Source organism: Zerene cesonia, chromosome Z (genome assembly GCF_012273895.1).
Source record: "Zerene cesonia ecotype Mississippi chromosome Z, Zerene_cesonia_1.1, whole genome shotgun sequence".
Taxonomy (NCBI): Eukaryota; Metazoa; Arthropoda; class Insecta; order Lepidoptera; family Pieridae; genus Zerene; species Zerene cesonia.
Window position 1 is genome coordinate 9,955,637 of NC_052122.1, and position 24,849 is coordinate 9,980,485.

The window sequence follows — 24,849 nt, forward strand, 5'->3', positions numbered from 1 at the left end:
ATTATTTTATGATAATTATCAGTGGAGGAGACCACTTTACTACTAGATCACAAATATTTTATGTAGACTCAACCAGACGAGCCCGCCATGAGCCAGTCTATCGCAGCATTGCGGCGAAACTTCACGACTTACGCTCAAAGTGAGTATACGTAACTACAACTATTTATTTATATATTTTTTTATTGGAAATTTTAATTTCAATGTTTCGTTTGTAGTGAATTATATTAGAAAGTTATGCTATATTCCATTTTTTAAATGAGACAAGCAAACACACATTGAGGTGGTTTAACATGTGTTTATTTTTATGTATCAAGGTTTATTTATATCTTATATCTTTAAACGAGCAATTCTTGTATATATATATATATATATATATATATATATATATATATATATATATATATATATATATATATATATATATTTGGAATCTCGGAATCGGCTCCAATGATTTTCATGAAATTTAGTATATAGAGGATTTCGGGGGCGATAAATCGATCTAGCTAGGAATCTTTTTTAGAAAATGTCATATTCGTGTTTTATTCGTGTTTTACGAAGTCGTTCATATTTTTTTATTATTCTGTCGGTAAGATCGAAAAATATTATTCATATTTCATCATTTTATTAGTATGTAATTCGTACTTAAATATAATTTCCAAAAAACACAATTTATAAAAAAACAAAAACAAAAAATACCGAGCAAAGCTCGGTCATCCAGGCACTAAAATATTAATGTAATAATTATTTTATAAGAAAAGATTTAAACGCGATCGCTTAAACATTTGAGGAAATAATATATTTCTTTGTATTTATAGTTTATGATGCGTTTTCTGACATTCTATAAATATTTTTTGTTTTAGTTTTAATAAAAAAATAAATAAATAAAAATCATTTATTGAACAAATTATAAATTATATAATATTAATGTAATAGATTATTATGTTATATAATGTTAAATATATGATTGTTATGTTATTGATTTTACATGAGATTTGTAATATTCACGGGGAGAAAAAAAAATTTTAGATCAAGCTTTAAAAATGAAAAAAATATAATACATTCTTATAAAAATACAACAGATTCTTGTCATTTGCCATTCGACTGGACGATCAGTTACAATATTACCAACTAAAATAAATAAACTTATTTATTTATTTATTTAATTTTTTTATTTATTATTATTTATTTATTATTAATTTATTTATTATTTAATTTATGAAGTGTAAATACTGCGTAACCTATACCATTTGTACATTCAAATAATGTAATATTCTATCTAAGCCCAATAATAAAGCTCTTGCATATTCTGATAACAAGTGCATTTAACAAACGTTTCATTGCATCGCACTGGAAATTTACCGATATACGTGCACCGGAAAAGTATAATTTTTCGTTCCACAGTTTGATGGTCGTTTATAGTATCCCGACCCGCGTTATGGAATAGTTTTGAGAAAAATATTTACCTAATCGCTCGTTTCACTTATACGCATACCAAATTTCAACATTTTATAGCCAATAAACGTTACTAGACTCGGTTTTTGATAATAATACCAAAATCATATATACTAATATACTAATATTATAAAGCAGAAGAGTTTGTTTGTTTGAATGCACTAATCTCAGGAACTACTGGTCCGATTTTAAAAATTCGTTCAGTGTTCAATAGCCCGTTTATTGAGGAAGGCTATAGGCTATACTCGTACCACGGGCGAAGACAGGGCGGACCGCTAGTATAAGTATAACAATACCATGTATTTATGTACCAAGAAACATTTTTAATCCAACTAGATTTGTTGTTAGGCCTAGCACGCGTCTTATGTAGGTCAATGTTTTGATTTCGTGATATAACTAAACCTTTGTAACATTTATTAAAAAGTATGCGAGAACGAGAGAGAATCCATATAATAACATGATAATAGATATATTAAACGCAATGTTTTGAATATTTACATACTTCAAAATATTTTACAGTATTAATATCTTATTTATGAGATGTTCGTAATCTCAAAACAATAATTACTTGTTTGAGCTTTAGCTACTTAATATTAATTCATTAGATCCACTTGTTTTCTATTGTAAATGGAGTAAGTGTGTATATTGTTTGTTATTACAAAAAATCACTACGTATATACATTTTTTAAAATACAGCCAATTAGAAGCAACAACATAAAGTACAAATTCTAAAATCACTTTTTGTTTCAATGAAATAGAAACGCATTTAATGATGACTGCTTTTCTTTTATGAAATCAATTGACATAGTCCATGACTTCATTTTTCGAAATATAATAAACTAGCTGCGCCCCGCGGTTTCACCCGCGTAAGTCCGTATCCCGTAAGAATATCGGGGTAAAAAGTTGCCTATATGTTATTCCAGTTGTCCAGCTGTCTACGTACCAAATTTCATTGCAATCGGTTCAGTAGTTTTTGCGTGAAAGAGCAACAAACACACACACACATACATCTTTACAAACTTTCGCATTTATAATATTAGTAAGATAGGATATTTGAAATATTATATTCCTAGATGTGTATATCTATACAATATATTAACAGCTTTGGTTGTTGTTTAATTACGATACTCATAGCACACGGCATGAATAAAACAAAAAATGTCGTTTGTTTTTTTTTTATATTTCCAAGAAAAGCAATTTCACGTTTTGTTTCAAACAAACTATTATATTTATAACATTAATTTCGTGTACATATATGTTCTATTTACCTTTTTAATATTTTAATGTTCCTATATTTGAAGGATATAATGCGTTTAATTTTTAGACCAATTGCAACGTCGTGAGATGATTACATTCCGACGATTTTCACAATATTACGGCGACATATGCGTGTTGTCTTGATGCCAATTGACACATAAGAGTCAATATCAAGGATATACATATGTAAATTTGCATTGAGATTGTTGAATATTCTGGAAAGTAGGTATTACAAAAGTTATTTTTGTATCTACTTGCTATAAACAAAAATATTCTTTTTGATTTATTTTATTTTTATTCAAGTTCAAGTTTTACATACGTAATCATGGTATTTACATAGTTTTTATAAAATTTGATGTTATATAAGTAGGTGGCGTGGGTTACATAACACGGTGTTTTGGAAAATAGACTTTGTTTTATATAATCATAAGACTTAAGTGCAATTAAGTATCTTGAATTAATTATTAGAAAATATTAAAATTGAAAAGTATTATTTAAAAGTATATATATAAGAATTTCGCCTTATAATATTAAATCTAAATCATTTTATATGTTTTTATTGTGAACATTTCAAATAAAACAGCAATGCGAATCTTGTTGCAAAATAAAGCGAATTTGTGTTCTTGATCATGAGTTATTCTTGTATTTAATAAGAATGTGTTTTACTGGTTTAGTATTATTTTATTTGTGGTAATAATAACGAATTAAGTCAATTACTTATATCGCAGTACTTATAATTATAATCCCTATCTAGTATTCGTGTATTAGTTTGAGCAAATACATTTGCTATGATATATGCTTATAAAAACCATATATGCTTCTTACCTCTTGCTCAGAATGCCTGGAAGAAATCACTTGTAAATGATAAGGCGGCCCAATACCTAAATGGAACTCTTATTTTATTCAAATTAATTATTAGGTTCTATCTGTGTACAATATTATTAAAGAGATAAATAAATAAAACTAATAAAAACACAATACCTAGAACCAATTCATCTTTTTTGGTCTCAGAATAGAACAGATATTTTAGTCTAGTTTGTTTGTGTTAGGTTTTACAATTTATTTAATTGTTTAAGGAATCATGAATTGACATAAATGTACATTTTAAATATCGTTTTTTATAAACCTACTTCACAAACCAGTGTCTCGAATAATCGTTGTTTCCAAAAATTGTTTCCTTTCATAAATAGAAACCAAATACAGACATCGTAAATTATTATCTTACAGTACATTTAGCGATTATTTCATATTTTCATAGATCTAAGTAATCTTAATAAATCCCGGCTCAAATTAAACCTTCTAAATAAATCAATATCGTAAAATCAATGGATATGTACTAAACTATGGTAATACTCATCTTAATATAACTTATCCTGCTACAGAACTAAAGCGTTGATTTTATTGTTATATACATAATTATAAAAATATTAATGTAAATCTTTAAATCTAATTATTGTTTTATTTATTACATACATTATGTAATAATGACCTTTTGGTTTGGAATACCTGCACAAGGCTGCTCATATGTAAAACAAAATGTATTTACGTCGCAATAAATAGTTTGTGGTTAATATCATTGACTCAAAACGAACGACAAATTGAAAATTAACGTAACTTGATGATATTATTAATTGTGTGTTCGATGATGGTGATGTAATGACTGTTTTTGAACAATTTACTCACCCCATTGGAAAAGGAAAGATCAGCTTAGCTGCTATACTAATAATATAAAGCTGAAGAGTTTATTTGAGCGAGGTAACTCAAGAGTTAATTGTGGTAGCAGGTTGTATCGTTATGACAATAAAGGGCAAAGTTCAAAATAATTTTCCTCTCAGTCTTACAATATGTGTTCACATTTGCATACATTTGTCTTTTATATTATTTATTTTCATTCATAATTTTCTTCGATTAAGATTATCACAGGAAAACGTAATTCAGAGCCGCCATTAACATTGGTGCTCTGTACTCTATCTCATCGTATTCGAAGTGTAAAACAAATCTAATCAACCAATGGAGAAACCAGGAATCAGGGATACAAGCAAGCTAAAAAATATAACGTACGACGAAATACAAGTTCCGTTAGATAAAGAGTACAAAAACTATAAGACCTTTTTACTGTATGTTGCATTGTTCTATTATTTGTCGCAAATATTCTTAAAAAACAAACAGTGGTTAGTGGTACAGGAGACATCAGAGACCAAGGTACAAAAATTCATTTCGATAACTTTAGATGAGATATCTTAACGAAATCTACTAAAGTTTAATGAAACTTTTTCTTTCTGTTTTAACAGTTATTTGGAAATGTTATAATTGTAATTATTAGTTTTATAGCATTGAAATGCCTTATAAACGAAAAATTTTGAAAGAATAGAAAAAAATTATCACATGGTTGCATGGTTAGGCAAGAAACGCGGGATCGAATCCCGCCTCGTGATCAAATTTTTTTTCTATTCTTTCAAAATTTCTCAATGTTATAAATCATCAACACGACGTAGGCATCGTATATTGCACATCTCTTTAATTCATTCACATCTTTTATCGGTCTTTTCATTGAATTTAAAGAGACAATGTTTTTATCTTCTAAATGCTCAAATAACAGTACATCACCAGCATAACTAACATTCATAATTTGATTATCTGGTTTGCATACAATATAGCGTATAAGTATAAAATTATAACGAAAGTAAGTGTGTAGAATACAATATAAAAGAATGATTAAATATATAGTGGCGCGTGTCCGACTCGCATTTGACCGATGTTTTTTTTGTTGAATTATAAACGGCCCAGTATGATTCGCCTCCAATTCATTTCTTTGATGTGATTTGGGCAGTGTTTTCATTGGAATCAATCGTTATCTAACGGTTTGGTCATGAGCAACATATTTATAACGCACATTTTTATTAATTTTCTCCCAAACTCAATTTTGTCCCAATTGAAACCGACAGCTTAATTCAAACTTTGTACACTTATCAAGTCTTGGTGACGATACAGTAATTTCATTAGTTAATCTTAGTATGGATCGCTGGGAAAAGTAATTTTCTTACGCATGCTCCATATAAGAGCAACTGAGATTATTTATTGATATTATAATTTTTTTGCCTTTTTAGCTTTATTTCGACGATTTTATAAAAATCCAAATCGCACGCATTACATAGTTTTCATTTTATTTATTGTTTATAACTCTATAATATAGCAATATTCAAAAAAATACATTGTTACTATCATGCACAAAAAATGACAGATAATTGCAGATAATTAGGCCTTAACACTTAATAGTGATTCCACACCGGGAGAATAGGTAACTTAAATTTTAATAATATAAAACTTATAGATGTTTGCGGCGTTAGCGATAAGATTGCTTTTTGTGGTCTTTTGATACATTTTTTTGTTTTTACATATATAGTTTAGTGTCTACTGAAGTATTTTTATAGGAATTTATTTTATGTATTTTATTTTTTTACTAAGAAATTCAGCCAGAATCTAGGGTCTATGAAGAAATCGTGAATGCTCAGAGGTCATATTATGTAAAGATCAGGTATCCTTTAACCTTCCTGGTCCTTTTATTTATTACCACGCAATAACCCCTCGCTGCAATTTAACGAATAAGAAATAAGTTGTACGTATCATATTCAAAACAATTATATAGCTGAATTAATTTGTTTTAACCTACTTCAATCTTCAACCCATTACATACATTTAACTTTATCAATATTATAAATGCGAAAGTGTGTTTCTTTGTTTGTCTTTCACATTGCAATGGAGCGATTTTTTAAAATGATTTTTGTGTGTAGAGATAGTTAGGAGGCTGGAGAGTGAAATAGACTCCTTTTTCCACTCGTGAAATATCTCATTCTATCACAGAAAATACCCACTATTTTCTGTGATAGGCCGGGGGAAACCACGGGTGAAAAGCTAGCAATTTATATGTATGTAATTGTTTATATTAAAAGATATTCTTATTATTTGTATCAAATTTATAATTACTACAGTACCAACTTCATTACTTTATAACTATAACTTTAATATTGTTAACAAAAAGTTACGTATAACATAATTTACGAGCTTTTCGCCTAGCCCGTTCCGAACGATGAGGGAAGTTTTAAAATCGGTTCCGAACTGTACAAACCTTACAAACATACATACAAAAACACAAAACACAACAAGCACGGTCCTCTTTATTATACTAGTCCAGACGAGAGTAGTAATGCACGACCCGGGCTATGTTTACAAACGTAGTTATTATGTAGGATTACATGTATAAGCAAAGCTAATTCTAGGATATTAATTAGAACAACTTCGTAATTCAACCCCAGCAATGAGCAACGCAATACTGTAAAATAGTTTAATGATATCAATTCCATTATTATACTGCAATAGTTTTCCATTGATTTAACGTAATCATATTGCAGGGATGGTTGTGATAGAAGGATAATAGCAAGCATAGTTTAAAAATATGATAATTTTTATGATAAATAAATGTATTTCATGATTAATTTATATTTGTTGATAATTCTTACGTACAACTCATTTAATCGTAAGTATAATTATAGTAATTTTATACAAATAACATGTAACTTTTTTGTTATTATTATTATATGTTTTTATCGGTATCTTAGTCAATTATATAAAAAATTCGAAATCAGACATGCAGAATTCACATTTCTAATATCTTACTCTTTAGAACTTACTCCATTAAGCTTTCCATATTTCTATATCTGTGGCTGTACTGATTAGCTTGTAGAATTGTTATATATGTATGTCAAAGAAAAACATTTTATTCTACGTGTCGGTTTTTTTCTTGGACTTGTTCCATCTAAGGAAACTAAGAGACTCTACGTTGATAAGCGTGTTCTTGGATGGGATGTTGCCTTTTGTATTGAGGATGTTTGAGGTTACATGAGTGTCGGTAAGATAATTGTTGGAACTGATGTTTATTGCTGGCAAGATATTTAATTATTTGTGTTAAACAAACACGAATTCAAACTTAAAATGAGAATTATTTTCCACCCTTTTGTACGGTGATATGTAGTATTTTACATATAAGTATTGAAAATTTTCATAATATTCTTTCAACTAATCTTCATAAGAATGTTAATAAATAAAAAATGAAATGAATTTAAGAGAGATCTCCGTATAGTATCGGACAAAAAAGGGCTTTTAATTATGATGAGGTTCCGGATGAAATAAAAATAATCACCCAAATCACGTGTACAGCTTTTGGATGGTCCTTGGTTCGGCATCGAAGTTATGTGATGTGAACGTTTCACAAAATTTCTAGGGTTTATATTGGAAAAAAGCCAAAGAGAAAATTGATCAGTAGTTGTACGGATACTTCCTCATAAAATAAAGGACCATTATACATATGTAGAGCTTTTATTTTGTTTCTGTATGATTGTATAAGCGAGTCTTAGCTTAGTATTTTTTGTATTATTTCACAAATTAATTCTAGTAAGATCGATTAATTGGCCTCGAAAACATTCGCACAATACATCATGAGAATTTGACAGCTGTTTCTGAGATTAAACTGTTTTTGTTTTATACATTTTTATTTATTACATTAATTACACACACATTATTTACATACGTATGTTATTTATTAGTACATTAAATAGTCTCCTATTTACACCACTTATAACTCAAAAACAAATTTGCGTATGTTTATGATTCTTGGTTTGTTATCTCAACTACCCGGGTGAAGACGGATAGAAGGTAGTATGTCTATATGCATACATGTCTACATACATAATTGATCATTTGAAGATCGATGATATGTTGAATACCAACATTTTAAATATACGAAACATTTACATTAAAATCATTTAATAATGAGCTCTGGAGGTTAGTCGTTAGAATCTCGGACTTGACGCGAAATATCAAAGGCTCGAGACCAGAGTATAAGAAATAAATCACCACTGCACTAACCGGTGAAGAAAAACCTCGTAAGGAATATGTGACATCTGCAAACCCGCACTTGGCCAGCGTGGTGAAATATGGCCCGAACGCTCATTCATAGTAGGCCTGTCTCCATGCTGTGGTACCTAATACGGACTTATGGTGACGATGAATAGGAAACAAAAAACACTACAATACATGCAAAACAATTAAATATGAATAATTAGTACCAAAACATCTATTTTTTTTTTTTGAATAAACAATTAATAGCAAAAACACTATTTGCAAAGTTTCGAAAAACAATTAATATATCGATATACATGATGTCATCATGGCAAAGCACCATATCAAACACAACTTAGTGTTATATTATCTGTGGTTCACAGTGAGAAGTTTTTGGTATTGATGACACTAGCAGTGCCGTAAACATTCAAAAATATCTATTCAAATCGTATTTCCCACTAGCCACAGATGAAAATAAAAAAATACGGAGAATGATTTAAAATTCAGCCAGCACTTGTCGATCTCCATTTTAATCTTTACATTATTAGTTTCTTTTTGTGAATTTTAATTAAGCATTATTGGCGTAAGTAATAATAATACTCACATTTGTATTAATATTAAATCCTCATTTATTTGTATGGCAACTAGTTGAATAAAGTCATTCGCCCATATATGATCCCACAGCTGAGCAAGTGCGGGTTGGCAGAACTAAAGAATTTTTGAATTTACTACGAACCCTAATAATATTCCTCTCAATCTATATTCATCATCATAAACATCATCATCCGCAGCCGTTATATGTTCCCACTGCTGGGACACAGGCCTCCTATAAGGGATCAGCCCATAATCCACCACGCTGGCCAAGTGCGAGTTGGCAGATGTCATATGTCGTCGAATTTTTGATTCTCGGACATGCCGGTTTCCTCACGATGTTTTTTCACAGATAAATTGAAAAATCAATTATACCTTCACGCTCGCCAGGTCTCGAAGCCCGACTTATCGATATTGAAAAGTCTGAGGCTCTCACCACTGAGCCACCACTACTTATGTAATAATAATAATAACGTAATGTTTTAAAACAGTAAGTTAAATACAATATATTCGTACCGTAGTCACAACTATTTGCACTTAATGTAAATGAAAATCATATCTATATTACGCATAAATGCACTTAAAACGGTTAATATTTGTTATAAAAATCCTTCACACAAGGCTATCCATAGACCAACGCCCTATTTCTAAACAGAATAATTAATATTAGAATATTTATTTAAGTTTGAGCAGTGTTGGGCAAGTGTCGTGGTACTTACTGGTCAATGGTCATGCGTAAGTACCTAGTGTTGAAATATTTCTGATATTTTTATTTTTAATCAAGAAGGTATGTGTGTTTAAAAATGTATTATGTACTAATTAGATTTTTACATGATGTTACCTTCGATCATTTATGGCAAGTGTATTAAACATACTAAATTTATAATAAATTAAACATGTGAAAATACAATTTCTTTATTTTATTTAAAATTATGAGAGTAATGGGTATTTACCCACCAAATCTAATTAGTACATAATACATTTTTAAACACACATACCTTATACAAATGATGAGTAAGTTATTTCTTTTAACATAATATATTCGACGCCAACACTCTGACCTAACAGATCTGAGACCTGGTATAAAACGCCCCGGCTTCGCCCGTGTTACATAATATATAGCCTATAGCCTCCTCAATAAATCTACCCTATGGCTATCTAACACTGAAAGAATTTTTCAAATCAGACCAGTAGTTCCTAAGATTAGTGCGTTCAAACAAACAGACAAACAAACAAACTCTTCAGCTTTCTAACATTAGTATAGATAAATTATAACAGAAGTAGGCATTACAAGAACTTTTTTTAGGGCCAAAAAATACCAACGTTATAATCGTATGTATTTATATTTTTGTTGGTTTTTCTTGTAAAATGGTTATATCGTATTACCGACAGACTGATCTAAAGAAATAAGGCTATTTGCAATGCAGCTACGTATCTGGAATGCCGTCTACGAACGTAATAGCAAACATTTAATTACTGATGAATACTAAAGCTTACCAAATATCCAGTGCGGCGTTTTTTATGATTTTTTTTTTCGAATCGTCTACCATATCTTCACTTCACTTCTTTACTCTTTACAATATAATAAAACGATATACGAAAAAATTTTTAATATGCTTTAAAGTCAATGCCTTACTAGATATAATGTATAATATTATTTTATCTGTGATATAATACACTAAGCCTACCCCAGAGGCAATTCGCAGCGAGATGTTAAAACAAGCAAATGTAGGTACTACTACATATATATGCAATAATCTTCGTGTACACCACGCATTTAGAAGTGGTACGCCATTTACAAAGTAAGAAATGCCACCGTAATGTGACAGAATGTTATTGCGAAGTATACCAAGGTCCAAAGAGTGATCCAGCTGTGATTAATTTGGATTGATCGAGAGAACGAGTCTTGTGGTACGAGAATCGAATTAATTGAAGTAAAACTATATTAATTACACGTAAGCGTATCTAATTTTCAGACTCAAAAATTTACAATTTTTTTTTAATTTCGCCTTGCATGTAAATACTTATTTTAGGCGTCATTTCCATTGGCATTTTTTGTTATTTTTTCTGCCTGTCCTTGATACACATTCGCCCTTTCGACTAGTTGACCCGGCGCGTCCCTATTAAAAATAAAACCGCAAAATGGAATCATTACAACAAGAACATATGTAATCCTCATTTTATATACTTTACTTAACGGAGAATCGTTATGGTAAAGAAAGGGAAATGCCCAAAAAGTGGTCATCGACCCTCACTTCACTAGTTCACTAGTTACTACATCTCTAGAACATCGTTAAAATAACGTGACAATAAAACATAAAAATTCGTGTCTATTTATACCGTGTCTAAACGAATTAATTTTATTACCAGCTGCTACGGAAGAATTGCAAAAGCTAGATACACTGTTCTATAGAGAAATTGAAGAAACTATACGTAAATTCTTAGAACAAGTCAATGAGCCAGTTTTACAATATATAAGCAAATACAACCTGGTATGGTATATGAACTGGCTCTAAACGAGACAAGCCTCGTTGGCAGGAAGATATTGTAGACCTTTTGAACTCTATTTTCACCATAATGTCACAATGTAAACAAACATAATATATGATAACTTCATATAATTCTAAATCTGGTCTCTAATTTGTGGTTTAAATAAACATTTGACAGTAAAGTTTTTTGTTTAAAAAATAGCATTTGGATATATATTATAGTCGATTTTTATAAATTTAAAGTTTGCCTATTACCGTTTTTTGCTTTTACCTATAACACAGATAATATAATACTAAGGCCATGCCTATGAATTAAATTATATTTATTTTTCATAAAACAGCTTTCATCATACAAAGAATGAGAAGAAAAAATTCACGCTTAATTTTATTCAATAGCGCCAGGGTAGATTCGTAATGGTTACAATAATGACCCATAATTTCATTTGGTTCACTTTCCGATGTAATTTACGTTGATAACATGGAAATCGACGGTTTTAGATTGACTGTAACTTGTAACTGTTGCTTACAAAGTTGCATGGCACTAGGGTTGAATCTCGTTAAATATAAACTTTATCGTGTATTAAGAATAAAATAAAACGAAACTATCCTATAATACTGAGTTGGATATTACATTATTTAAATGATTGTTTGGGTCACTGGTTCTTCACAAGTATCGCTGAAATATTATGATACCTTGTTCATTAAATTACAGTTTGATTGAACGTCAGGGACGTCAGTCACAGTTCATTTAACTCAAAGTACCTTAATTATTTTATTTTAAATCAGCATGAGACATTGTGTACATAATATATGTGTATAGAATTCCTACTTTTGGAGCGATATATAAAAAATTCAGCACATGGGAACGACATCCCTGTGGGATGCTTATGTACATGATAATATTACAGAGTCAACATTATGGGATATTTTCCGTAATCAATCTAGTTCTTTGGTTATAAACTGCAAATAATTTCTCGTGAGAACTATACGTATCACCTACTTTAGCGTGCGTGTTTTTTTGTTGACATAAACGATTGCATACGTAATTGCATTGGTCTTTTAATTTATGTAAACAATAGCTGCAACATGGTATTACACAAATTAATATTTTGAAACGAACACTCGCATCGTGTTGACGGATAAATTATGTTTAGAAATAGGATAATGTAAGCCTTGATTAAACTTATAATTTTCATCACTGAAAAACTAATAGATACCTACTTAAAGCTATTGCAATGCGAAAATAGCACAATATCCATATATACATATTTATATTACATTCAGAGAGAATTGTTAAGGATATACGGAATGCTGATTTAATATTTTATTAAGTCGCAGTATCAGTGACCTGTTTTTTTTAAATTAGTTAACTCGGTAATATGTTATATGTATTAATACTATAATATATCAATATACATTCTAAAACTTAATGGATTCTTTATGTGGAGCGATGACCCTATGAGCAATTGGAATATTTTTTTAATAAGTAATTTAATCTTAGAAGACTACGTATATACTTTCACCTGGTAGTCTTTACATTAATTATATCCGATTCTTTTTAATTTCGATACTGTTTGTTCAAATTTGAACTCCCTTTCGTACTACCGAAATGTAAATATCTTCCATAACAAAATTCCTAAGTCAAATCGTTATCAGGTCATTGCCCAACAACAGCCTTCACACTCGGCTAATAAGAGATTTGAACCAGTTTTTTTATAACAACAATGCATCAAGCGTCGACTTTTTAAAATTTACCGTATACGTTGCGTATTTTTATATTTCATTTAATAAATTATTTTATACGGATTTTTGGATACTATAACTCGTATATTCTATGGTATTATCTTATCAGTGCTATAGCTAAAGTGTATAATTTGTTTTTTGTTGAGTTTATTATAAAATTGCTGATATTTAAATTTTAGTTGTATAAATGTTTTCTCAATATCTACAAGTACCTAAAAGTAACCAGAGGATCCTTTTATGGCAAATAAATTTCGTTTTAGTAAATTTTAAATTATGAATAACAATAGTTCAATATAACGAAAACATGATTGGTGAATACATTTTGAGTTGAATACGAGAAAGTGCTATTTTAAAATGTTATTTCTGTGCCTAGTAATCTGGTTGCTACAAAAGCAAATTCTACTAATATGATATTTTTTTCTGTGTTTATTTAGACAGAATTTGTCAAAATCATCACTTCAATTCTCAAACGCAAAATTCGTGTTTACTGTTGTAATATATGCTGGTCAGTATTCAGGTTAAGATTTGGTAACCACCAAGCTGTTTTGTAATGTTTAAACGACTTCATAAAAAGAGTGGGTTCCAATTTGAACTACATTTTGTTTTTTGTGCTTTTCACTTTACAACTTTACTGGGTGAAGCGATTGTGATGATTTGTTTTTTATTTGAAGTTGTTGCCTTCCTCTTTTAATTTGCTTTCATTGTGGCAATTTAATGACGGTTTAGTTTTTATATAATTTTTGCTTAAAACAACGCTCAGGTTTTTATTATTCTACCTAAACGGATGCTATTATAGCATCATGTATCATACATAAAAAGCTTAAAATAAATTTAAGTCTGTGCAGGGCATTACCCTAAATCTAGTAAATATTTTCGTAATTAACATTCTCATAATAGAATAGGCAATCATCGGTTTTGCTTAGAGGCCTCAGCAATTTGAGAGGTTAATTCCTAATTTTTAGCACATAATAATATAAAAACAAATATTCATCCATCAGAAAAGTATTTTTTTTTCTTAAAACATGAAAATACAAGTGTTTGCTAACACGATCTGAGCAGGTAGTATACTACATACCTGAGAGTTAGTCAACAATCAGTGTCAAGATTTTTCTTCAAATAACCCAAAAATATTCACATTTCTATTATACTAGTACTTACTAGATATCTTAGTACTTGAATAACTTATAGTCGAGCCACCGAAATTCAATTGATTCCTTTTTAAAGACATACTAGGTATTCATTTTAATTTCCTATCTGACCTCTAACTTCTTTAATTTTCTTAATCAAGCAACATTAATTTTATTTTGACGGGATGCTGTAATGTGATTTATAAGGAACTAGTTAGTAGTCATAGGTATTATTATAACGTAGTATATGTAAGTTAAATGTTGATTAAATATATTATGATAAGTAGGAAATAATGTAACAAATTGCTTCACACAGAAGCCTCATATTGCTCACCATAATTAGGTGCATGTATATAGAAAACATCCTACTAATATTATAACGCGAAACCGTGCCGCACAGTTGTTATTCCAAAGAGAATATGGCTACGCTACTAATGCATATAATATATTATCTGTGGTTATACTAATTTCGTGGGTAACTTCTTCATATTATATTATAGAAAAGAATCTTTAAATATGCACATCCTAATGAGGTTAATTTCTAAACAAAATCTAGTAGGTGCACATTATGTAATGTGATTACGGCTGAGTTTAAATTATATTTATAATCCGTACTACATACATTATTGTATGTCTATAGAGAATTATTATGTACCACCAATACAAAATAATGTCACAGGTTAGACCATTTACACAATAATTATAAAAAATTACCAACAATTATTCGAATAACGATTAAACATTATAAATATATCTAATTTTAAATGTTATTAAAACAATAGCTTATTCATGATTTTATCTCAGAAGTACTATTAAAGTAAATTAAATTTATATTAAGTGAACCATTATTTTTAATTACATGCGACCTTACAAATAATGTGAGACACAATTTAATGCTGATCATAACGTATCTATTGTCAAGCGTAAATAAATAACATGAAAAAAACATCAAAAAACAAAAAAAACAATGAAAAAAACTAAAGGTAAAGGTAACATCCTGGGAATAACTATTCCGTAGTAATACGTTCGTCCCGTAGTAAAAAAAAAATATTGTTTTAACATCATTAAAGCTACGCATTTTACAATCAGTAATAAAAATAAAACGAAACAAAATTTAGAACCCAAAAAAATACTTTAGACGACGGTTTATTCACATTGTGGTATGTGGTCATCTATAGGATAATTAATCAGTAACTTATATTTATGAATGAGTTCTGATTTTAAATATTATTAAAAAATATACTAGGAAATGCGGAGCTGGATGAGCAGCTAGTAAAAATATAGATAAGTATGTATTACTTATTGTGCAGATGAAATATACCTTGCATAAAATACTATTTCAGCATTATTCTACTCATAATTAATCTTTGGGCATTGTGCTACAAATACCTAGGATTAATTCCGAGCTACGGCCGTCACTTTTACTAAAGCTGAAACTCCAAACTTTTCAACTATTTTATTACAGTTGCTAGGGCAGTCAACTAGTTCAAATAAATGGATTTACTTGGTTTACTTATTAAGCTTATCCAAGAGTTTTGAAAAGATATGTTTTATAGATGTTAAATTTTTCTTTTATTTTTTAATCGTCACTAACACACACATACATATAATTCTTCCGCTCGCACTGCCATGTTGCAAAAATAGCGTCGTTATGTCGTTCTTTGAAGAAATCCTTTCCCGAATAAATTTGCGAGAAAAAATGTAGGGATAAATAAATAATCGAATGGAGAATAGTTCCAAGATTTTTCGTTTCAATCACTTTTTCTTAGAATGTTAAGATTCGATATAAATTCAACGTTCGTGGATTTTTTAATCAAACATTATCATCAGATAAGTAGTAGCTCATAGCTCAGTGGTTAGGAATATGAGACATCTGCTGACACTCTTGGCCGGCGTGGCCAGCGGGATCATGATTATGGCCTGAAAACCCGCATAGGCGCATTGGGACTAAATGTGTGCTAACCATATTTTATAATCGCAACACCATGTATCGTTAATAATATAATAAGGAATCTCTCTAAATGCTTCATCATTATAATTCATTATCCTTGACTTGTATTTTGTTTAATAAGTGGTATTGTTAAGTAAAACAATAGGTGATTAATAAAGCTCTAACTAAATATTTTTTTCCCCATACCAATCACAACAAAAAACCATGAAGTGCGGTTTGGAAGACGCGCGCAATGAATGTCAAGCTCCTATCCGTACAAATATAAAATAAAATATGTAACACTTTTTGATGTAGTTATAATCAATTATTCAAAAGAAGTTGTATTTGTGGTCGATTATGTATTTATTACGGCAACTGATGTCTTGGTCACTCAATTTGGTGCATGCCCTACAGGTGCCCACATACTAAAGCATTCTGCAAGTCTGTCTCAGCTTACCACACGAAACGCTCACCATTGATGACATACAACTCCAAGGTGTTAGTTACTTTCGTTATATAGGCTACCAGTTTCGCTTGAGGCATCTGCATGTAATTTTTACATTCCCTCTTGCGCATAGTGACAGGATATGTAACAACTGTTTTATCGCTCAAGCACCCATGCTTGTAGGCCTTACTCACGAGACGGTAATTAAGACGGTGGTAATAAAGACAGTTAGGAGAAAGGATTGAGTATATATAAATAATACTTATGTTCTAAATATTTATATATAGAACAAAAACAACTTTTTGCCGCGTTTGATAAGATGTTTCACACATCTCTTTTGTATGTAGGTAAAGGCGCGGGCCTAAAATAATAATAAATAAAATCAAAAAGCACGCTACTACGCGATATAAATAACTAAATTATCTCACTTTCTCTTATTGTGAGTACTACGCCAGAAAATAAATAATTTAATACTGGCGATCGTACTCAGAATAGTAGAGAGATAAAGTAATAAAAATATTGTTATTATTACATTTATTTCTCCATACTATATTATTGGTCTATTATCCCCATTTTGATGCCATTAGACACAACCTACCGGTGTTTACATTTTATTGTGACATGTACGTTTAATAATATATTTACTCACAAACAATTAAAAATCAACATGAATTCAACATCAACATGAAATCAATAAATCAATCATTACTCAAAATTGAAACACCTTTAGAGAAATAATGTATCGCGTATGATTCACGATTTACGTCATTCTTTAAATTATCGAGACTGATGTTAAATAGATAAATAAAAAGACTCAAAAGTACATTAGCTGGATAGAAATTTATTTGAATAAGTTAATGGTTGTGTGTTTTAAAACAAAATTCATTCTCTGATAATTTTTCTGATTGAACGTTTACGATTTTTTTTTTTTGTTATACGTAAAGAGCGTTACTGAAAGTGCCGATTAACTTTAAATTCAGTTTTTTTTTAGCTTAAAGTTATGTTTGGTTAAAAGCAGTGGAGGCTCAGTGGTGAGAACCTTGTACTTCAAAATCGATAAGTCGGGGTTCGAGACCGGGCGAGCGCGCAGAAAAATATTTTGATTTTTCAATTTATCTGCGCATGTATTACATCACCACTGCTAAAAACGGTGAAGGAAAACTTCGTGAGTAAACCGGCATGTCCGAGAATCGAAAGTTCGACAATATGTGACTTCTGCCAGCCCGCACTTGGCCAGCGTGGTGGATTATGGCCTGAACCCTCATAGGAGGCCTGTGTCCCAGCAGTGGGAACATATATGGGCTGATGATGATGTTTGGTTGGACGTAACAAGTGCGACATTAATGCAAATAGAACACACATTATTCTCGAAAATCGGAATGATTCAAAATAAATCGTCTTTCCAGGATGACGGCTGAAATGTCTGTAGCGGACTTTTATAAAGGCAAGAGTATCCTGGTGACTGGTGGCACTGGTTTCATGGGAAAGGTGCTGGTCGAGAAATTACTCTACAGCGTCCCCACCATCGGCAACATCTACATACTAATGCGACCTAAGCGAGGCAAGTCGATCAATCAGAGGTTGGAGGAAATGCAGAGGTTACCCGTGAGTAATGCATTTATTTAAACATTATTTGCTTTTGCTAATCTTATACCTTTAAACGAGCAATTCTTGTATATATACTAGCTGACCCGGCAAACTCTGTTCTGCCTTACTCTTATAATTTAGGGGGATGAAAAATAGATGTTGGCCGATTCTCATAGATACCGGATAAGCACAAAAAATTTCATCAAAATCGGTCAAGCCGTTTCGGAGGAGTATGGCAACGAAAACTGTGACACGAGAATTTTATATATTAAGAAGATATATATATGTATATATATATAATTGGAATCTCGGGATCGGCTCCAACGATTTTCATGAAATTTAGTATACAGGGGGTTTCGGGGGCGATAAATCGATCTAGCTAGAAATTTTTTTTAGAAAATGTCATATTCGTATTTTATTCGTGTTTTTTTTCCTGACATCTATTGGTGAATAATAATACTATTTTGCTTCGTAGATAGCTGGACAACTGAAATAACACATAGGCACTTTTTATACCGATATTCCTACGGGATACGGTTACGCAGCACGCTTACGCGGTTTCAACCGCGGGTCACAGCTAGTGTGTAATTAAATTAAGGTAGCATGACAAAACATGTTCAAAGAATACGAAACCATAAGCTCAAAAAAATAATTGAATACGACAAGTCGATTGTCGAGAATAGTGCAATATACGTCTCTAAAAAATTTAAGTTCATCTTAAAATTGGTCTTTTATTAGAAAAAATTAAAAAATATATGAATAACCGCTTAATGTGCAGTTCATTATGTAAAAATCATGTGTACCATTTTTAATAACTTCTCAACGCCGAAGCCTAAATATTTGTCCCTTCGGCCATTCACAAAATTTTGCCTTATTCATAGTATTAGGCTATCGAATTTAGTGCAGTATAACTTAATACTTCCAAAATAGCATTTACAAAAAGATTGTACGTTTCTAAGTGGATACATTACCTACAGCAATCGAAATTATTACTAAATACTCATAACATTATAGGTTGCCTGGTAGAAATCGCTTAGCGATAAGGCTGCCTTTTTGGCTCTATTTTATGTTTTTATTATTCATTTGTTTTCCTTTTTATATATTATTTTTTTTAAATTGGTGCTAAATAAAGTGTGTTATTATTATTATTAACATTAGTGTATTTACATATTTATTTTTTATTATGTATTTACTTTATAATACATATTTATACTACACGGTTAGCCGAATCCCACGTTATTTACGTGGGAATCGGCTCTATTGTATGTCCTTCTGTGTTAAAAAAATTAAGCTTAATACCTTTTGAAGGTTCAAAATTTTCCAATAATCATGCAAAAACTGTAAAGGCAATTAAAATATTTTTTGTGTTTCGTTATAATATACATATCTCGACGTAATCAAATCACAAAACACGTTTTTTACAAAACATTGTTCAACATTTAAGTTAAAATTTAGAATTAAAATGTTAAGTTACATACAATTACAAATTTGAAAATTTCTCATTTCCAGCTCTTCGACCGTATAAGAAACGATCGTCCAACCAGTTTGAAGAAAATAAAGGCATTACAGGGTGACGTGCTCTTTGAGAACTTTGGTCTCTCGGACAACGATATAGAAAAATTATCTGAAGAAGTATGTTTAGTGTTTCACTTTGCTGCAACCTTAAGACTAGAAGCGCCATTAAGGGACAATGTAAATATGAATACTTGCGGCACTCAGAGGACTCTTGATGTAGCAAAAAAATTGAAGAAGTTGCAATTAGTGGTGCATCTATCCACCGCTTTCTGTTACCCTGACTATCAGGTTTTGGAGGAAAAGGTAATAATCTAAAGGAGGTTCGCAATTTGTTATCTTTAAAAGGGATTTCATAAAATTTGTACAGAAAATACTTTTATAAAAAATGCCATCCACGTTCCCGTAGCGCAAAAATAAAAAATAATAATACATAATGTTGACAGCTTTTATATGTATTTTCATTAACATGTCCTAATACTACGATGATTTTCAATAAAAGAAAAATCTTAGTTTTGTCTTTTTCTCTTTGTGTTACTTATATAAACTTATCATTTATTGTAGCATATTAATGTGTTAGTGTATTTATGCAAATATCCAGCCCTTTTCAATTTTCACACATTTTCAAACTTTTTATATTGAACTTAATCCGATTCTTTTTATTTCAGATTCATGCACCAACAGTACAACCAGCGGACATAATGAGGCTGATAGAGTGGCTTGACGACAAACAATTAACGCTCCTAACTCCGTCCTTATTGGGCGCACATCCAAATTGCTACACTTTCTCTAAAAGATTAGCTGAATCCATAGTCGCTGATTCATTTGAATCTTTACCCGTGGTTATTGCAAGACCAAGTATAGGTAAACATGTGAAATCGACTTATTTTTCAAATTTTAAAGTGCTTAGTTCTAATACAAGCGCAGTTCTAATACAAGCGCAAAAAAATCCCAACGGTTTAAATATCCATTAACTTCCGCTGATCAACAAACCTGTGAATAGAATAATTAGCCACCGCGTTATAATTTGTATGATTTAATAAAAAAAAACTATACAAAATTATCATATCGAGGACGTTTAATATTCATGGTCTTTAATTAATTGCCCATTCCAAATGTATGTTGTTAAGTAAATAAAGTTAAATTATCCATTGAAAGTTGAAACACATAACGAACTTTATAATATGTTTTCCAGTGATCCATCACTATCAATATTATATCATGCGTGCGTGTAACTAATACAATTGTCGACTTAGTTGATTAAAGTAAAAATACACTGTATTCGATAGAAAGCTGTTATTTAAGTGAATCGTTTAAATTTTAAAGTATGGGCGATTAAATCCATCGGTCCTACAATAGCTAATGTGAAAGCAGAACACAGGGCTGAATTTGAAAAGCCATTCTACGAACAGTGATATCATCATTACGCAAATAAGATAGTGTAGCGAATCGAAATATGCGCAAAGAGTAGAAATTGCTATTGAAATATAATGCAGGTAGAGGTATATAAATGTTTGATGAACTGTAACGACAGTGCTTTAAGCTGATTACGCAGTTTAATAATTAAGTTTAATTCCATGACATGAATTCTTCATTCTTCGTCGCGAAATTCGATATTTTACGGCTCTTATGAAATGACACGTTATTGTTTTCTAGTTTCTAAGCAAAAATACGATCGCATAGCACATTTAATATACAGCGTTTAGGGCATAAATAGTTTAACGAGGAGTAGTAGTACTTATATCGACTGTGGACCAAAGAGTAGTAAAATACTACGGGTACTGTGAACCAATGCACGAGCAGACGCAGCGGCCAGCGGCAAGGTAGCGGCCAGCGGCGTTTGTCACAACGCAGCATGAGCGTTTTATTAGAGCCAGAACTTTGCCATGTGGATTTTTGACTGAGACCACAACCCGTTATGGGATTTATTTTTCCTCAATGAGCATTCTCGGCTTTTAAGTGTAATTAGGGTTATACGCAAGTTTTGAAAGAAAGTCATTAAAATAACGTCACATATAGAAACGACTAAACGGATTTTTAAAAGTTTGTATCCTAATATGAACTTTTACAAATAAAATCTACAATGAAAAGGCCATATGGGAACTAGAGGGAGCAGCTTCTTAGTTAAAAAAAAACATGCATGTTTACGCGTGCTGAAGCTATATTTCTTAATTGCCTATATTTCCAGTGTGTCCAGCTCTATCAGAACCCCTCCCAGGTTGGGTGGACAACCTCAACGGCCCCGTTGGGTTGATGCTGGGGGCTGGTAAGGGTGTAATCCGGAGCATGCTTTGTGACGGGAGTTTAATCGCACAGGTCATACCAGTGGATACCGCAATCAACGCTATCATTGCATTAGCCATGATTGAATCAAATCGGAAAGAAAAGTAAGTATCGGGTGACATTAACATTTTTATCTCACGAGTTGATTAGTATTATAATATATTCATAGAGGTTTATTTGCTAGAAGGGGAAAGCGAAATGAATTTCAATTATCAGGATATTTGTCTCTACCATGATCCGAGTACAAAATAAATAATTAAAATAATTCTTTTTGTTTTTATCTAGTAAATAGGACTTATTGCCTTGGTTTTTCAATTAAAGTCCAACTCCAACAGGCCAGAAGTGATTCCAATATACAACATAAATATCGGACACCAGAAGCCTACAACCTGGGGCGAGGTACTAACAATAGCGAAGGATTACGGCCGCAAATTCCCTCTCGCGTGGCCTCTATGGTATCCCAACGGGGACATCACAACCAACTATGCATTGCACGAGTTCAAAAGAATATTCTATCACCTGCTCCCAGCTTATTGCATAGACTTTCTGCTGCTTATTGCCGGCCAAAAACGATTGTAAGTTGTAAAATCTACATTGTCATTTGTTTAGTTTTTTTTATATGTCGTTTCATACAAAATCCTAATAAAGTTAGTTGCAATAAGTTTAGATTATAAATGATAAAGCAAACCAACATTCCACAAAGAAAAAAGCTGTTATTTATATAAATTGTATTACATATTTCCAATAGTACGGCTATTAAAAACAATTTGTAATTTTACAGTATGCTTCGAGTGCAAGAACGCATAAGTCAAGGTCTTGAAGTATTGCAATACTTCACAATAAGGCCTTGGAATTTCCCTTGTCCTAATTTTGATAACATTAAATTGAAACTAACGGAGGAGGATAATAAAACGTTTAACACAGATCTGACGGAGGTGGATAAAACTAAATATTTGCGAATCTGTGTTGAGGGCGGTCGAATATTCTGTCTCAAAGAAGATCCTAACAAGATACATATAAACAGACATTATCACAACTTGTAAGTAAGCTTGTAACATATTCTAGAGATACTATGATCTGTATAAGGCAAGTAATTTTTTGTAGAGCAATGTATCGCTATCGTCGTATCTTATATTGAGTTTTAAATTAATTCTGCAGTTCCCTGCATAAATACTGCTTAATATAGATGACGATAAATGATTTTCTTACGCAATTTTTTGCTACCACTTTAACCTTTAATAATTTTAATACGCATAACTTTTAAATTTTTTATTGAAATGTTCTATTTATTTTTCAGCCTGTACATACTCGACTGGATTGTAAAAATTTTGCTTTGGCTACTGCTACTCTCATTTGTAGCAAGATGGTTCGAACCTGCCAGAGACTTCCTTAGTTATGGAGAGCCTGTGGTGAAATATCTGCCATTTTTGGGACCCGCGGTTCTAGATAATCAATAAATCTTAGTGTGTTGCCAGATGATATTTTCGCTAAAAATATATTTAAGATTTACTCACAGTGAATTTTATACAATGAATCAGTAGAAGAGTATCTATTATAAGAAACTCCTGGTGCTATTAATATTTGAAAACCTTATGTAGGCATAGTAAGGCCATACAGGAAACCGGAGGGCCACATTGTTGTATTTGCAAATGGGTAGGTATCTGGTATTTACTTATACGTCTTAAAAAAATCAATTAAAAACCTTTAGTCTATTTTATGATTGTATTTTTCATTATTAGGTAGGTAACTAAATAATATTATTTTACACGTAGGCATATTACACGTACCTAGATATGAATCAATATTTTCAAATATACATATTTAGAAACATTTAAAATCCTTTATATATTTACACGCTTTTTATTAGCTTCACCTGTATGTTTGTATGTTTGTTTGTTTGTAACCGATTTCTTTGGGCGCGATTTTGACCCACTTTAAACGGCCAGATTTCGTTCAAACTTTGTAGATTTATTGAGGACCGATGACAATACACTAATTTGATAAAATTATTCCATTTTTCAATTTGCAAAATATGATAAAAGCGTGTTTTTTAGTTTTTTTTAACTATTATTATTTTTATCGTATTTTACACTATTTGGATGGTTGACAAAAAATTACTATAATAGCGTTATTCCATAGCATTTAGTTACGAATATATAGCATCAATCTACCTCAAAAATTATGACGACAATAGTTTCTAACCATTTAAGCTCAAAAATCTCATAATTAAACTAAAATTATATACATAGTTATAAGTTATTTACTATGTATCTTCGTATATACTCTCTGTAATTACACTCGCCTGTGTCCTACTGCACGCATCGCGATGAAAAATATATGAAATTGTGAATCATTAATGCCCTATTTTAGTGAATGTTAAGATGAATCGGTGTATGTGTAACTCAAAACACGTGGAAAGGTAACATATGTTATAAAAAATATATAGTCACGAGCATTGAAGAAAGATGTTATAAAAATATATAACATGGTATTTCAGCATTAAATTGTAAAATTTCATTACATTAGCATGTTGAGGAG

General features: G+C 30.9%; 1 protein-coding gene across 1 annotated transcript; it reads left to right on the forward strand.

Annotated features, from left to right (window-relative positions):
• The first annotated feature begins 73 nt into the window (after positions 1–73).
• On the forward strand, positions 74–24,234 carry LOC119835791 (putative fatty acyl-CoA reductase CG5065). The gene is made up of 8 exons (XM_038360786.1): positions 74–139; positions 18,336–18,534; positions 20,026–20,334; positions 20,697–20,892; positions 22,217–22,415; positions 22,647–22,886; positions 23,093–23,350; positions 23,609–24,234. Exons 2-8 carry the CDS (start codon positions 18,337–18,339, stop codon positions 23,766–23,768), a joined length of 1,560 nt encoding a protein of 519 aa, XP_038216714.1. The 5' UTR covers positions 74–139; position 18,336; the 3' UTR covers positions 23,769–24,234.
• Positions 24,235–24,849: the final 615 nt, after the last annotated feature.